The sequence below is a fragment of the Scleropages formosus genome, chromosome 22 (genome assembly GCF_900964775.1).
Source record: "Scleropages formosus chromosome 22, fSclFor1.1, whole genome shotgun sequence".
Taxonomy (NCBI): Eukaryota; Metazoa; Chordata; class Actinopteri; order Osteoglossiformes; family Osteoglossidae; genus Scleropages; species Scleropages formosus.
In genome coordinates this window covers 19,464,301-19,479,979 of record NC_041827.1, presented here as the reverse complement: position 1 = coordinate 19,479,979, position 15,679 = coordinate 19,464,301, and the positions used below count along the sequence as shown (strand labels likewise).

Here is a 15,679-nt window from a genome sequence, read left to right as displayed (position 1 = left end):
AGAAATCCAAACAGTGCCTCTGGCAGGGAGATGTACTTGCCTTTTGCTGCTGTGCTGTAAGCCCCTGGGTGTTTTCTCTGGCCGCTCCTCGGAGACGTCGTAGCTGCGGAGCGCGTACATTCAGCGTCGGCTTCAGCAACTCCTAAGGCATGGGATCCCGGCTCCACTTATTTGGATGAATGAATTATTAATGACCTGCTCATTTCGCTTGGGCTTCTGCTCAGTATTTTTTTTTTTAAACACACACTGTATATATTACAGATTGTTGCCACACTTCCCATTCTGCTGTCTCTCCCCCCCCCCACACACACAGATAAAAGAACAGAGTTTGCACAGGAAGTGTTGTGCTCTCTGGTGATTGGATGGGAAGAAGAAAATCTTTGACCTTGGAAACTGAAGATGCTGTTGCCATGGGAACTGTTAATCCTCCTGTCACTCAAGGGCTGCCTTGCAGGTAAGGTGTCCCCCAAGTTCTCTTTGATACAACACCTGATATGCATACTTTCTTTCTGAGATAAAGATCACGTCTCTGTGCACATCTCGGTTTCATTTTTTCCCCGTTTATTGTTTCAAAGGCTTTTTTTGCAATTCTCGTGGAAGAAACGTACGGAGAAACTGGGATGACATTGTCTCTCATTTTTCAGATCAAAACCCTTATAGGTACAAAGGAACAGGCAGACAACTTTCTCGAACTTTAAAAGAGATCATAGACGATTCTGGAAACGAACATACTCAAACAAAAATAACTTTTTCCCTTGCTTCAGAAACAGAAGCTGTTTTACACTGTTTGCTTTACTACAATAACATTTAAGATTCATATTTACAAGTGTCACGTTTTCTTGTAATTGTCACAGATTTTGCCACTGGGGTCAGAAATGACTGCGAGTTTGAATCCCAAACACACACGTTGACTGAAACCACTTGTCCTAAGCGAGGTCAAAGTGAACCAGAGCCCAACCTGGCAACACAGGGTGCAAGGCTGGAGGGGGACACACCCAGAACGGGATGCCAGTCCGCTGCAAGGCACCTCAAGCAGGACTCGAACCCCAGACCCACCAAAGCACGGGAGTCGGCCAAACCCGCTGTGCCACCACACCCCCCGAATCCTGCACATATTGTCCTTTTTATTATTATCGCTGACTTACTTTCCATACTGCTCCTAAGCTACATCATGAGTGAGGGGTTGAGTCCTGCTCAGGGTGGACAGAGTTTGCATGTTTCTTCACATGTTTGCACCCCCTTCCCCCAACATGCACACAATATCACAATATTCCTCCTGCCATGAAAACCATGTTAGTGAGCATCATGAGTCAGCATTGACTCACTACCACATGCAACATCATTGTACTGTACAGGTGTGAGATGGCAATACTGTAATTGTTCCTGTGAAGTGTTACTGCTCTTTAAGTCATAAGTGAAGATGAATCAATAACTTGCAAGCAGACGAAGACGAACAGGAATCAGCTGCAAGTATTATTTCCATCCTACTTTTGAGGTTCTGGAGCTTCTTGCATTCCTGCCAATGCAGTGATGTTTGACTTGTATATTTCCAGAGTACATCATGGGTGAAGCTGCGTGATGACATTGTTCGAAGGAGCTACAAACATTGCAGGGTGGATGTGTACTTTCCTTTCCATGCTAGACAATCACAGTGAAGTTTGGTGGAGTTCGGTAAACCAGGTTGTCAATTTTTGGTTCATCTTATATTCACATCCCCTTTCATCCCCCCCAAAAAAAAAAAAAAAAAAAAAAGCAGGAAACTGTAATATATACATGGCCTTTAACTTGAAATTGGTCCTGTTGTGCTGCTCTGGGTTAATTTATTCTGGATTCTTTTTATTACATTTAGTAGAGCTCAGCTTGTATTGAAGTTTTCTCTTCCTGTTTCAATTCTTTTTCAATAATATGCAAGAAATGCTTTTTGATGTATTTCATGTAACCCTCTTTCCCAGGTGGAGTGGTCTTTCTTTCAAAGGGTCATTAATAGACTGTATTTAAAGGGCCTATCTTGCATTAAAAGGAAGAGCAGTTTACATGAAAGGCCATCACTTGAGGGAGAATGGTGGCTGCTGTGTCTCCCCGTGTCCTTTAGCATTAGCCCACACTAGCTAGCACCTCCGTTTTGTCAGGTCAACGTGAGTGACCTGTGAAAGGAAGCAGACTCCGAAACATTTTTTTTTTCCCCAAAACTCCAGCATATGAAAGAGATGAAAAAGACTGAACACTTGAGAGAATTAAGAAAGCCATCATTTTGTACTTCTGCCTGGTTTAGAATTTATGGTCATATAGCAAAATACTCAAGTAAATACTTCGAAATGTCTGCATCCTGAGCATTTTGTAACAGGAAGGTGTTTTCACCCATCACGGGAAGAAGAGATACCCAGTGCTTTACACATTTATAAAGGACACTGACCTTTAAAGTAGTTTGTTTGCCGCTTTTGATATGTTTTGTGTTGCTGATTGTTTTCTTTTGCCGTTGTTGTCAAAAACTTAATGTTATATAATGAACTTTATCCACAAATTCTGGATTGTGGTGGTGCAGCAGGTTTGTCTGGGTCTTGCTCTCTGGTGAGTCTGGGGTTCAAGTCCTGCTTGGGGTGCCTTGTGATGGACTGGTGTCCTATCCTGGGTGTGTCCCCTCCCCCTCCAGCCTTATGCCTTGTGTTGCCGGCTTAGGCCCTGGCTCGCCGCAACTCTGCTCGGGACAAACGGCTTCAGCCAGCGTGTGTGTTCATGAATTACTTCCACAAAAGGCTAATGTATTTTGTAAAATTCATACCTATTTCAGAGCAAGTGTGACTAGTCTTTACCCTCTGAGTGGAGAGGTGGCATTTTTTGCACACCCCTATCAAATAGACAGGCTGATTTCATTCAGCTCTCCTCTGCAGTATTTACAGCTCATTCCTGCTGTTTATGAGAGTTAATGTGTATCATTACTATGGAAAATAAAGTTATCTCTTAAAGAAAACTTTAAGTGTTATTATATTGATTGCAACTTCGTGCGAAGTGACTTAAAAGTGACTTTGGAGCTGTGAGCAGAACTAGTCATCCGGTCCAAGTTGTGTTCGTAGCTTGAGCAGCCATCGAAATAAAACAAAATTTTGTGATTATTTTACACATCGCAGAAATGACCTCATGGGGTCAAAATGGACAAACATTTTAATGAAAGACTTTCCCAGGGAGGCTGAGAAGTGTGATGCCCCGATAGTTGGCACACACTCTCCGGTCCCCTTTCTTAAAGCTAGGGACCACCACCCCAGTTTGCCAATCCAACGGCACTGTCCCTGAGGTCCATGCAACATTGCAGCGGCGTGTCAACCATGACAGCCCTGCAACATCCTGGGCCTTAAGCTTTTCCGGGAGGATCTCATCCACCCCCGGTGCTTTGCCACTGTGGAGCTTACCAACTTCCTCAGTGACTTCCACCAGGGAAATGGCCTCTGGCCCTGACTCCTGTAAGGGAGGCATATCACTCGGGTTTAAGAGTTCTTCAAAGTGCTCCTTCCACCTCCCGACAATGTCCTCATCAAACGTCAGAGTTTCTCTACGCCTGCTAAACACAGCCTGAGCGAAACTCCTTCGACCCCTTCTGAGCTGCCGGATGGTTCTCCAGAACCTCTTTGAAGCCGACCGATAGTCATTTTCCATGGCCTCTCCAAACTCCTCCCATCCCCGGGCTTTTGCTTCTGCAACCGCAGCCGCTGCTGCCTTTTTTCGCCTGCCGGTACCTGTCTGCTGAGTCAGGAGTCCCTAGAGCCAACCAGGCCCTAACGGCCTCCTTCTTCAGCTTGACGGCTTCCCTCACCACCGGTGTCCACCAGCGGGTTCTCGGGTTGCCGCCCTGGCTGGCACCAACAAGCTTTTGGCCATAGCTGTGCCTGGCTGCTTCCACAATGGAGGTTTTGAACAGGGTCCATTCAGACTCCATGTCCCCTACCTCCTCCGGGACATGGGAGAAGCTCTCCCGGAGGTGTGAGTTAAAATCATTCTGAACAAGATCCTCTGACAATCGTTCCCAGCACACCCTCATTAAACTTCTGGGCCTACCGGGTCTGTCCATCAGTTTTCCCCGCCATCTGATCCAACTCACCACCACATAGTGATCAGTTGACAGCTCAACACCTCTCTTCACCTGAGTGTCCAGAACATGTGGCCTCAAGTCAGAAGAAACGACTAGAAAGTCGATCATTGACCTTTGGCCCAAAGAGCTCTGGTACCAAGTACACTTATGAGCATCCTTGTGTTCGAACATGGTGTTTGTTATGGACAAACCATGACTAGCACAGAAGTCCAATAACATTTCACCATTCGGGTTCAGATCGGGCAGGCCGTTCTTCCCAATCACCCCCTGCCAGGTTTCCCAGTCATTGCCAACGTGAGCATTGAAGACCCCCAGCAGGACTATGGAGTCTGTAGGTGGGGGCCTGTCCAGAACCCCTCCCACCTTCTCCAAGAAGGCCGAATACTCTGAACTGCTGTTTGGTGCATAAGCACACACAACAGTCAAAGTTTTCATCTCTACGACCCTAAGTCGCATTGAGGCGACCCTCTCAGCCACCGGGGCAAACTCCAACTGTATGGCAGCCAGCCGGGGGCTTGTGAGTATCCCCACACCCGCCCGGCACCTCTCACCTCGTGCAAATCCTGAGTAGGAGAGGGACCACCCCCTATCGAGGAGATTGGTTCCAGAGCCAACACTGTGAGTGGAGGTGAACCCAACTATATCTAGTTGGTATTTCTCAACCTCCCACACCAGTTCCGGCTCCTTCCCCCCAAGTGAGGTGACATTCCACGTACCAAGAGCCAGTTTTCGTCGCGAGAGGCCATGACGCCATGCGCCACCCTGCCCCCTCCTGCCGCCAGGTATGCATAGCACCCGACCCCCATACTGGACCTTGCAGGTGGTGGGCCCACATGGCCCCCCCACAATGCCTTTTCGGGCTGCGCCCGGCCAGGCTACCTGGGCCGGGGTCCTGGAAAGGAGCCTCCGGCCGAGAGTTGAACCTCAGATTGAAGAGGAACAATGCGGATTCCGCCCTGGCCGTGGAACAGTGGACCAGCTTTTTACCCTCTCACAGATCACTGAAGGGGCATGGGAATTTGCTAATCCAGTCTACATGTGTTTTGTGGACTTGGAGAAGGCCTATAACCGTGTTCCCTGGGAAATTCTGTAGGAGGTGCTTCGGGAGTATGAAGTACTGGGGCCACTACTGCGGGCCATTCGGTCCTTGTACGTACGGAGCGAAAGCTGTGTCCGCATACTCGGCATTAAGTCAGGCCTGTTCAGTGTGGGTGTTGGACTCCGCCAAGGTTGTGCCTTGTCTCCACTCCTGTTTGTGGTTTTCATGGACAGGATATCAAGGCACAGTCGAGGTCAGGAGTGCATTCTGTGTGGGAGTCGGAAGGTGACGTCCCTGCTTTTTGCGGATGATGTTGTCCTTTTGGCACAATCACATAGCTGCCTCCAGCACGCACTGGAACGGTTTGCAGCCGAGTGTGAAGCGGTGGGGATGAGGATCAGCACCTCAAAGTCTGAGTCCATGGTTCTCTCACGGAAAAGGATGGTATGCCCCCTCCAGGTAAGGGGAGAGTTCAAGTATCTTGGGGTCTTGTTCACGAGTGAGGGAAGAAGGAAGCGTGAGATCGGCCACAGACTGGGAGCAGCAGCAGCAGTAATGCAGTCGCTGTACTGGACTGTAGTGGCGAAGGGGGAGCTGAGCCATAAGGCGAAGCTCTCCATTTACCAGTCAATCTACATCCCTGCCCTCACCTATGGTCATCAACTCTGGGTGATGACTGAAAGAATAAGATCGCGGATACAAGCGGCCGAAATTAGTTTTCTCCGCAGGGTGCTGGGACTCACTCTCCGTGACAGGGTGAGGAGTTCGGACATCCGGGAGGAGCTCGGAGTAGAGCCACTACTCCTTCACACTGAGAGGAGCCAGCTGAGGTGGTTCGGGCATCTGATAAGGATGCCCCCTGGACACCTCCCTCTGGAGGTATACCAGGCACGGCCAACTAGGACGAGGCCCCGAGGTCAGCCCAGGACCCGCTGGAGGGATTATATCTCACAGTTGGCCTGGGAACAGCTGGGGATCTCCCAGGTTGAGCTGGAGGAAGTTGCGGGGGACAGGGGCGGCTGGGCCTCTCTGCTCTCCCTGCTGCCACCGCGACCCTTTTAGGATAAGCGGGACAGAAGATGGATGGATGGATGTTTTTAATAATACACACAATATGAATGAAAATTTCTTTGCGCACCTTACATTTTCATTCTACTAAATGGCACTAAAATCTTTTCAGCCATGTGAGTGAAAAAAATAGAAAAAAGCGCCTTGTAATTAACAGAAGAAATGTCAAAAATGGTCTGCATGTGATGTGTTGTTGAAAAATATGGAGTCTGAACAACTGGTGTCTGCTCGGACCTTAGAGAGGAGTGTACTGCATGGCCCTGTCTTCACCCAAGAACCGAGTGACAGCGTTTTCCCTTTGAACTCCGATGACAGCAGAGTTTTCATAAACTGTAAAGCCAAGGGAAACCCACCGCCGAGTTACAGGTGAGCCGCATGTGTCCTTTCCGCAAGACAACATGAGAGAGCTTTAAAAAACAAGGCATTTTCTTAGTCCGACTCGAGAGCTGCACAGACTAACATTGAGAAGTATTTTAGACATGTCTTGTTTTACAAGGAGTAAAAAAATGAACTTATTTTTAACTTGATATTGTGTCAGCACATCAGCGGACATAACCTTCCAATTCTCTCCCCAGATGGAAATTTAATGGAGTCGACATTGACAAAGACTTTGACTACAGCTTGATGGAAGGGAACTTGCTAATCAATAGGCCTGACGCAACGCGGCACGGAGGTACCTACCAGTGTATAGCCTCCAATTCCCTGGGCACCGTCCTCAGCAGGGAGGCCAAGGTGCAGTTTGCATGTGAGTACTTTCCTTACGAAGTGCATCATGGGAGAGATTACCTGGCAAGGTTTGCCCCAGGAGAGAGACACTATTCTGTCCATGTACACATTGCCTAGTAAAAGTGATCTTTTCAACCTGTGCTGAATATATTTCTATGCTTTTATATCCATGTAAAAATGTAGCTCTGCTTTTTCATTGCCATTAGTTCACCAGAGCAAATTCTACGTTTATACATGTACTTGATGCTTTGGCACAGCAGGTTTGTCTGGGTCTTGCTCTCTGGTGGGTCTGGGGTTCAAGTGCTGCTTGGGGTGCCCTGTGACGGACTGGTATCCCATCCTGGGTGTGTCCCCTCCCCCTCCAGCCCCATGCCCTGCGATGCCAGGCTAGGCTCTGGCTTACCATAACCCTGCTCGGCATGCTCAGCCAGTGTGTGTGCGTGTTTTCTCCAAAGGAACTTATAATGTTAAGCTACTTGCAGTTATTTACACAGTGGTGTCATTTTAGCAGAGCAGTTTAGGGTAAGTACCTTTCTCAAGGGTACTACAGCTAGAGGTAGGATTCCAACCTATGACCTCAGGGTCCAACAGAAGCAGCTCTAACCACTACGCTACCAGCATTTTATTCTTGTGCTCTCTCGATTAAAAGTGCAACCGGCAGTGGTCACGTAAGAACACCAGTATGAAAAAGATGAGTGAACACCTCCTTTCTCATTGTATTTCTTCCTCTCCACCTCCTTGACGTCACTTTTCTTTGGATCTGGAAAAATAGGTACTATTACAATGAGTAATGTTCCACTGCATGCTTGTAAATATATGCATAAGCAGCTATTAAAAAAAAACTGCAGTCATTATAACCTCCATTGAAAGTAAGCATTCCTGAAGGTCTGAATTATTCATCATACACCAGTATATGTGGAGGAAATGGGGAATTAAAATCCAGTATAAAACATGAAGCAATGTAAATAAACCTTTTTTTTATTGTCATGTTTACCACTGTATTAAATGAGTTCAATGTGGCACATAAAAAACACTTGAACAGTGTATATGACAAGAATTTTACTATACTATACACACACATTTTCAGAACTGCTTGTCCCATACGGGGTCGTGGGGAACCAGAGCCAACCCGGTAACACAGGGCATGGGGACACATCCAGGATGGGACACCAGTCCATCGCAAGGCATCCCAAGCAGGATTCGAACCCCAGACCCACCGGAGAGCACGACCGTGGTCCAACCCACTGCGCCACCGCGCCACCGCACCCCCTGCTATACTATACTATAAAAATTATTTTGTTTTCAAACTGCACAGGAGCTCAGAACACTGGTCCTATGTACAAAAGTTGACTTAACTGTCATTAATTTTTTAAAACCACTTTTTAAAAGCACACTTTGTAAAGCTGTAAGTGCGAACTAGAAGCACATTCTGCGAAACCATTAGGACAAAATATTACGTATTAACATGTTAAATGTGCAAAACATTTTTTCTCTGAAAATCTCTCAATAATACATTCCAGTGAAAATTTGTCAGAAATAAAAATGTAATTGAACTTGTTTGTGAAACCCCAACTAACACAACCATAATTAATTAAAGCAAGCACAGACTGTTTATTTAAATATACATATATGAGCTACACTGTCAAAATGGACTCTCATGTCCTTATAATTGCCTGCCATAAATTGTCATGAATTTTACACAATAAAACTTGGTAAAATGCATGCTTTACCCTGCTTGACACTGGTCTGTAGTAATATAAGTCCACGGTTAGTGTGGCATACTGGTATTGACATAATTTTAATATTTATGCTGGAAACAGTCCTTTGAACAGTTCAGGAAAGGGGAATTTTGTGGACACTCATTTGATCTCTACTGACGACTTCTGAAAAACTATTTGAGCTACCGGTGCTATGGGGGTTGACTTCGGGTTTACGTTTAAAGTGTCTTTTCTTTTTTTTTGAGTAAAAGCCACGTTATCATACCAGACACCGTAAGTGCTCATGGTTCTGTCATCCATGGGCTGCTCCGCTATAAACCACTGTGGGTGCCCTCTTGAGCTCCACCTCCCTGTACAAATTGCTGAAATTGTTTCTGATGTTGTCTCCCTTCATTAAAAAACATCCATGATGTCAATAATGTCGAGCTGGCAGTGTGTAATTACACCAGAATGCAGCATCAAAGTCTACGGGAGTCTTGCAAGGCCTGTCTTTCTGATTCAGAGTATGATGTGTTGAACTGAAAAATCCTGAAAGTTTGTGGGAATTTGTATAGGCAGGAAGTAAAACACACACATATACTCACACACATACACACAACTTCCTTCCTGTATATTCATACAGTGAATAAAGAACTTAAAAGTTTGCCAGCTTTATTATTTAATATTGAAAATTAATATCTTGTTGACAGTTTTGTGTATTCCCGTGCTTCGTGTTCTTAACAGCTCAAAGTTTTTTCCCAAGTCTTCAACAATGCTGAAAGGGTTTACAAGTACGCTATGCAGTGAAAGGTAAGAAGGAGAAACCGGTGGTATGGTAGCACAGTGAGTAGCACTGCTGGCTCAGTGTATCTGGGTGGTATGGGAGGATGTGGGTTCAATCCCTGCTCGGTCTCTGTGGAGTTTGCATGTTCTCCCTGTGTCTGTGTGGTTTTCCTCTGGGTGCTCTGGTTTCCTCCCTCAGTCCAAAAACATGCTGTTTAGGTTCACCTGTAGCATGTGAGTAACAGGGAGAGAGTGTGTGTCATCCACTGATGTATGGATGAGTGACCTTGTGTAAGTAGTGTACCTAGCAGTGTAAGTTACTGCAGTGAGTAAAGTGTGTGGGCTGATAACACTACATAGAGTTCATTGGAAGTTGCTTTGGAGAAAAGTGTCTGCTAAATATGTAAATCTAAGAAATGACTCTAAAAGTGTGACTAGATTATTGTCCCATTTGATTATAATAAGGTGTATCTACAGAATTGTGTACTTTGATTATAAAATTGTGTAATATATGCTGTGTCCGTGTAAGACAAGTCACTTCTGTTTGGACTCTTTGTTATTAACATTGTTAGGGAAGAAAATAGTCAAGCAACAAAACACTATAGCAAGTGAATGTAAATGGTAAATAAGTATAGTAAAAATGCCTTTGAAATTAAAATTTGTTTCCTGTATGTAGACAGAAGTTGTATGAATTGAGAAGAATATGTCAGTTGACAATATGTGAATATTTTATCGTATTTTTAAGATTCACATGTTTAATATTCTTTCATGGTCAAAAATTCAGGAAAATATTGAGTCAACATGAAGTATTTTTATGAGAACTATTGAACCTGATGGTACAAAATGCCTAATAAACAATGAGTCCAAAGCCTGTATGGCGCTTTTTATAATGCCCATTTTATATGCATTCAGAATATTTAGTGTAGGTATAAATGTATAGGTAATGATGACAATTATGAATTCAAAGAATACCAGGTACCAGTTTAGATGACAATGATTATGTTCGCTGAAATGTGAACTATATCAATTTAAATGAGCAACTGAGAAAATAGCTGTAAGTTTGATGAGTTTTATGTCTGAAGTCTTTTCACTGTACACTGTTATTTAAAACCAGGGACAACTGCTTGCGTAGTGGCTAGAGCTGTTGCCTTTGGACCCAAAGTAGTACCCTTGAGCAAGCTACTTACCCTAAATTGCTCTAGTAGAATCACCAAGCTGTGTAAATAGATTAGAAGTTGCTTTGGAGAAAAGCTTCAGCTAAATGAATAAATGCGAAAACACCGAAAATGTGTTTCCGTGACGACAGTTTTGCGAAAACGGTTTGCTGCTTACAGTGACCCTTTGCAGTCGTATTTGGCTTGCCTGCAACATGGTCTGTGCCTCCAAATCTGCTGTTCAGCATTTTGCACAAGGAGTTCTGCAGATCGAAACTCTGAAAAAAAAAAAAGAGTCAAAGCAATTGTTAGAAGAAGGAACGGTAGGAGCCTGTTCAGCACGGGGGCACAGTTCTGTTTACAAAACCAGCGTGACAGGCATATTACAGTCCCAGCCCATGAATTAAAGATTTTCACATGAAATCTGTCCGCAGGAGAATGCATTCTGTTGAGTATCCAACTAAGGACAGAACATTTAAAAAAAAAAAAATGCCTATTTAGCCTTTTCGCCTCAGATGCTGCACTTCCTCGAAAGGGTATTCATTTGGTTCTATTAAATTGCTGCTTGCTTTAAGGATTTACAAAGGCGAAGCTGAGCATTCAGAGCTGCTGTTCTCTTTAATGGGCACTGCGCGATGCATTATGCATTGGCCGGCCGTCCTCGGGGGGGAAACGGATGCCTATAGGAAGCGTTCAGGAACACAGGACCCACGGAAACTGCCTGGCGAGGCGGAGATATGAAAAGGCGTGGGATCCAGAAAGTCCACAAAAAAGATGCTCTATTGCAGTAGTTCTAAAAGGGTTCACGCTGAAGTCAAAAGGTGTGGAGCACAGCAGGTCACATTAAAATATGTGTTACCTGCATTTACATTTATTTATTTAGCAGACACTTTTCTCCAAAGCAACTTCCAATGAACTCTACGTAGTGTTATGAGCCCACACACCTTATTCACCACGGTGACTTACACTGCTAGATACACTACTTACACTGGGTCACTCATCCATACATCAGTGGAACACACACACTCTCTCCCTGTCACTCACATGCTATGGGTGAACCTGAACATCATGTCTTTGGACTGTGGGAGGAAACCAGAGCACCTGGAGGAATCCAGACATGACGAGAACATGCAAACTCTCAAATAATTCCACCCAAACAAACCATTTTAACACATGTGCATCCATACACACTGTACACAGCCCCCCCCCCCCACACACACACACACACATACACACACGCAAGCAGTACCAGTCAGAAGTTTGAGTGCAACTCGATTATCTGACCTTCAAGCTGCATAAGCATGTCTTTAAACACCTCATATTTCATCACATGTACTTATGTAAACAGATGTGAACGTCCCTCAGAACTTTGCTGAAATTTCTCCAATATTCCATGAACGAATTGCAGGAACGCATATGACTCAGAGTTCTGTATACACATAATGTTCATTTTGATAATCAACATGTTAACAGTGTAACCGTGCGCAATAATGCCCAACAGAAGGTTAAATAAAGAAGACAGGTCCCTTTTACATTAAGAAAATAATGCAAATGTTTGTCAGTTTTGTTTAAATTATTGGCTCTGACTTTTAATTTCATCATTGATTTTTGGTCTTGTGTATATAAGTATATAAATCTCAGCGGCCTACATACACTGTGTTGAGATGTAGGCGTGTAGAGACACAGGCCTGAAACCTGAAATCCCAGGACGGGTCCTTTTTGTAGCACCTTTGAGAAAGGCCTTAACCTGAATTGCTCCAATACAATTTCCAGGCGGAAAGAAACAAGCAAAAATTGCTGGCTAGACAATAAACAGGTGATAGACAATAAATAATAATTGTTTTTGTTTCTTTCACAGATCTACAGAATTTCAGCAACAAGCCAAGGAGTGCCGTGTCTGTGAGAGAAGGTCAGGCTGTAGTGCTGCTGTGTGGCCCTCCGCCTCACTCAGGAGGTACTGTACAACACCCCCTGTCCCTTGCACCAGCTCTCTCGGGGCCCTGCTGCTGTGCTGTTGGGCCCAGACAGCGGTCATTAAAGGTTGATACGAATCGAATTTGCAGCTGGTGCTGGTAAATAGTGCTCTAGTTAGTAAAGCGAAGAGCGCATTGGAAGTGTGCTCAGTGATCCCAAAGGCTCGTTTAACCGCTTTTCCCGTAGTCATATTTTCCTCCTCGCAGTTCTCGATCTGAAGTCCCAGGCTCTTCAACAGATTCCAGAATTTTCTAGCGTGAGCAGAGTCGCGGAAGACACTCTTAGAGAAAGTGCTCTCTACTCCTCAGATTTTTCAATAGGATCAAGGTTGTTTTCTTGCAGAATAGTGGTAGGTAATAAAGGCCCGAGACCCATTCAGAGAAAACCGCGGTACGTCTGCGTGGGAGCGTTTATCCCGACGCGCAGCTGTGAAGCCTTTCGTCTGCGAGCTGCTGATTAGCAAGCCCTTCAAAGTGGCGCGTGCCTTCGTCGGCAGCTCTGCGCCACCGGCGCGATTTCATGCCGGTGCGCCGATATTGTCTGACTCAACACTTCCCAGGCGAATCGATGGCCGGGAGCTCTCCTGACTGCGCACCGCAGATTTAAAGTTTATCTGCTGCATTTTTCCTGTATGCCTTCATTTTGTTACACCACACTCTAATACATTTAAATGTCTCTTAGTCATACTATACGTTGGATGGGATCTAGTTACTGTATATCAGACAGTAATCCCAAGGTAGGCTTCCTCAGTTCAAGTGTGAATCCTTGTAAATACGCCTTCCTCGGAGTCATCTTTAACACTACAGCTGTACCTTGTGATATGTCGCATTTTTGTGAAGGGTGAGGTTAAACCGATGATGAAGATGAGCCCGAGATTCTAACAGATCTTGGCAGACAGGCGAGCATGACAGGTGGCGAGAAAAAAAAAAAATATTGGGTGCTTTTTTTCATATGCACCCATTTCTCAGTTTATAAACCTAATTCCTTCCCGTAATCTGTTCATTTGGTGACAATTTGTATATCAGAACAACAAATACCATTAATTCTTATGGAGAAATTTCTAAATTGTTTCAGGGACAGAAGTACACCCACAAATGGCCCCAACACCCAATTACAATGTGAAATATTTTCCTTGTCTCAGCACAGAGTACAGTTATCAAAATTTCCAGCAACTGCTATTAAACAATTACAAATACTGTAATAAAATAACAGAACTTCCATATTTATATTTATTCATTGAGCTGACATACAATGTTAAGCCACGCACAGCTATTTACCCTAACTACTTACTGTATATAGGCAGGTAATTTTACTGGGGCGAGTAAGGATAAGTATCTTACTCAGGGCAGTAGGTGAAATTCAAAGTGGTTAGGTCATGTAGCATGACAATGATCCCAAACACAAAAGTAAGTCCACATCAAAATGGCTGAAAAGAGACAAAATTAAAGTTCTGGAGTTGCTTAGTCAAAGTGCAGACCTAAACGGAACAGGACCCGATAAGAGCAGTTTGTGCTCGAAAATCAACCATGTTTTGTTTAAAATTCCACCACAGTGATGTTAAGGTCTGGTACTGAATTACTGCAAGTGTTTGTTGCAGTCTTTGCAGCTAAAGGTGGCCGATTACTTTTTTCTGACACTGCCAGTTGGTGTTGGATTACTTTGCTCTTTAAATAAATTAAATAGGTAAAAGTGTGATTTGTTCAATCAAGTGCTCTTTATCTAATATTAGATGTTGGTTGAAGACCTGAAGACATCCTGTGTCAAAAATTTTCTTTAATAGAGGAGATCAGGAAAGGGCCAAATACTTCTTTTATCAGAACTGTCAATGTATGTTGTGTATGCATAGCAAAAAGAAAGGGTAGACAAATATTACAAATATAAAAGATTATCCCTATTTTGTCACAAATTATCCTAAACACAATAAACAATCAAGTGTTATAAATAAATGTTGTCTTGCGCACTGTCTCGCCAGGTTCTGTGGGAAAAATACAGCCTAAGAGCATTGCACAATTTAGTCGGACTCCAAAAATCATTTGCGTCCACTGTAGGAATCTCGTCGGCAGATTTGAAACTGTCCTCCTGCAGCTGCTTTGTTGCTCTGGGACCAGGCCTCTTCGGTGTAACGTTCAGAGATTGTCTCTAATCATGAGGGCTCTGTCGCTGTGTCCTGACAACTATAATGGTTTTAATTTGCTATTTCCCATAAGGAAGCTGAGGGGACAGACTGTCCGTGCTATTTGAAAGTGGCTCCAGGATATAGTATTTCAGCACTCGGTAAAGTTTGCCCTCCTTCATTTCTCTCGCACTCTAATAAAAGTTCCTTAATTTGGCACCAATGTCCCCAGACCCGAGCGCTCTCTGTTCCTTACCATCTCATTAAGCAGAGCCCCCATGAACAAATTGCCAGGCAAAAAGGCACTCCATGCAGATCACTCTCTGCATGTTGAAGTTCAATGCTAGCCCACATTTTGTACAGGACAGCTGTATTTCAAATGCAAATTTCCTTATTAAATTAGTTAGAAAGGAATGAATAATACAATTATGTAAATAAAAAATGCATGAAACACCTTCAGATGTGTTTCTGGATTTTTTTTTAGTTTACAAGAACATGGTTGTACATCAGTGATATTCAGTGCTTAGGTCAGCAGGTGGTATAGTGATTAGATCTGCTGCCTAATGAAAGGACCCAGGTTAGAATCTTCACTGCTGCTGTTGTACCCTTGAACAAGGTATTTTCCTTCAATTGAGTAGGTAAAAATTACCCAGCTGTATAAATGGGTAATTAATTGTAGATGGCTTAAGATACAAAACCTACCATTGTAGTTAGCCTTGCACAAAAGTGGCAGTTTAGGGAATAAAAGTAAATAGTTATGTCCATGAAGTTTACATACTGCTAGAAAAGAACATTTCATGGAGTGTTTAGGCAAAGAAAATAAAACCTGTACATAACCAGGTCATGTCTCAGATGTGTTCTTTAAAAGGTTGTACGTTTTTCCCGTGAAAAAAATCAGTACCGTCATCTCAAAGCAATAATCGTATGAAAATTACTTAATTAAAAAGCCCGGCATGATTTTTCCTTTCAAAAACTTTGAAGAATTTTATTTGTTTTCATCAAGGGAATTCTCCCAAAATGTAACAGTATGAGAGGCTACAGACA

The 15,679-nt window shown here is 44.0% G+C and overlaps 1 protein-coding gene across 1 annotated transcript in view; it reads left to right on the top strand.

The window, feature by feature from the left end:
• The first annotated feature begins 399 nt into the window (after positions 1–399).
• cntn6 (contactin 6) overlaps positions 400–15,679 on the top strand; it is a 35,980-nt gene continuing 20,700 nt past the window's right edge. The window contains exons 1-4 of the mRNA XM_018733999.2: positions 400–454; positions 6,428–6,554; positions 6,764–6,933; positions 12,407–12,502. Coding sequence (XP_018589515.2) covers positions 400–454; positions 6,428–6,554; positions 6,764–6,933; positions 12,407–12,502 — 448 coding nt within the window. The remainder of the gene's footprint in view (positions 455–6,427; positions 6,555–6,763; positions 6,934–12,406; positions 12,503–15,679) is intronic.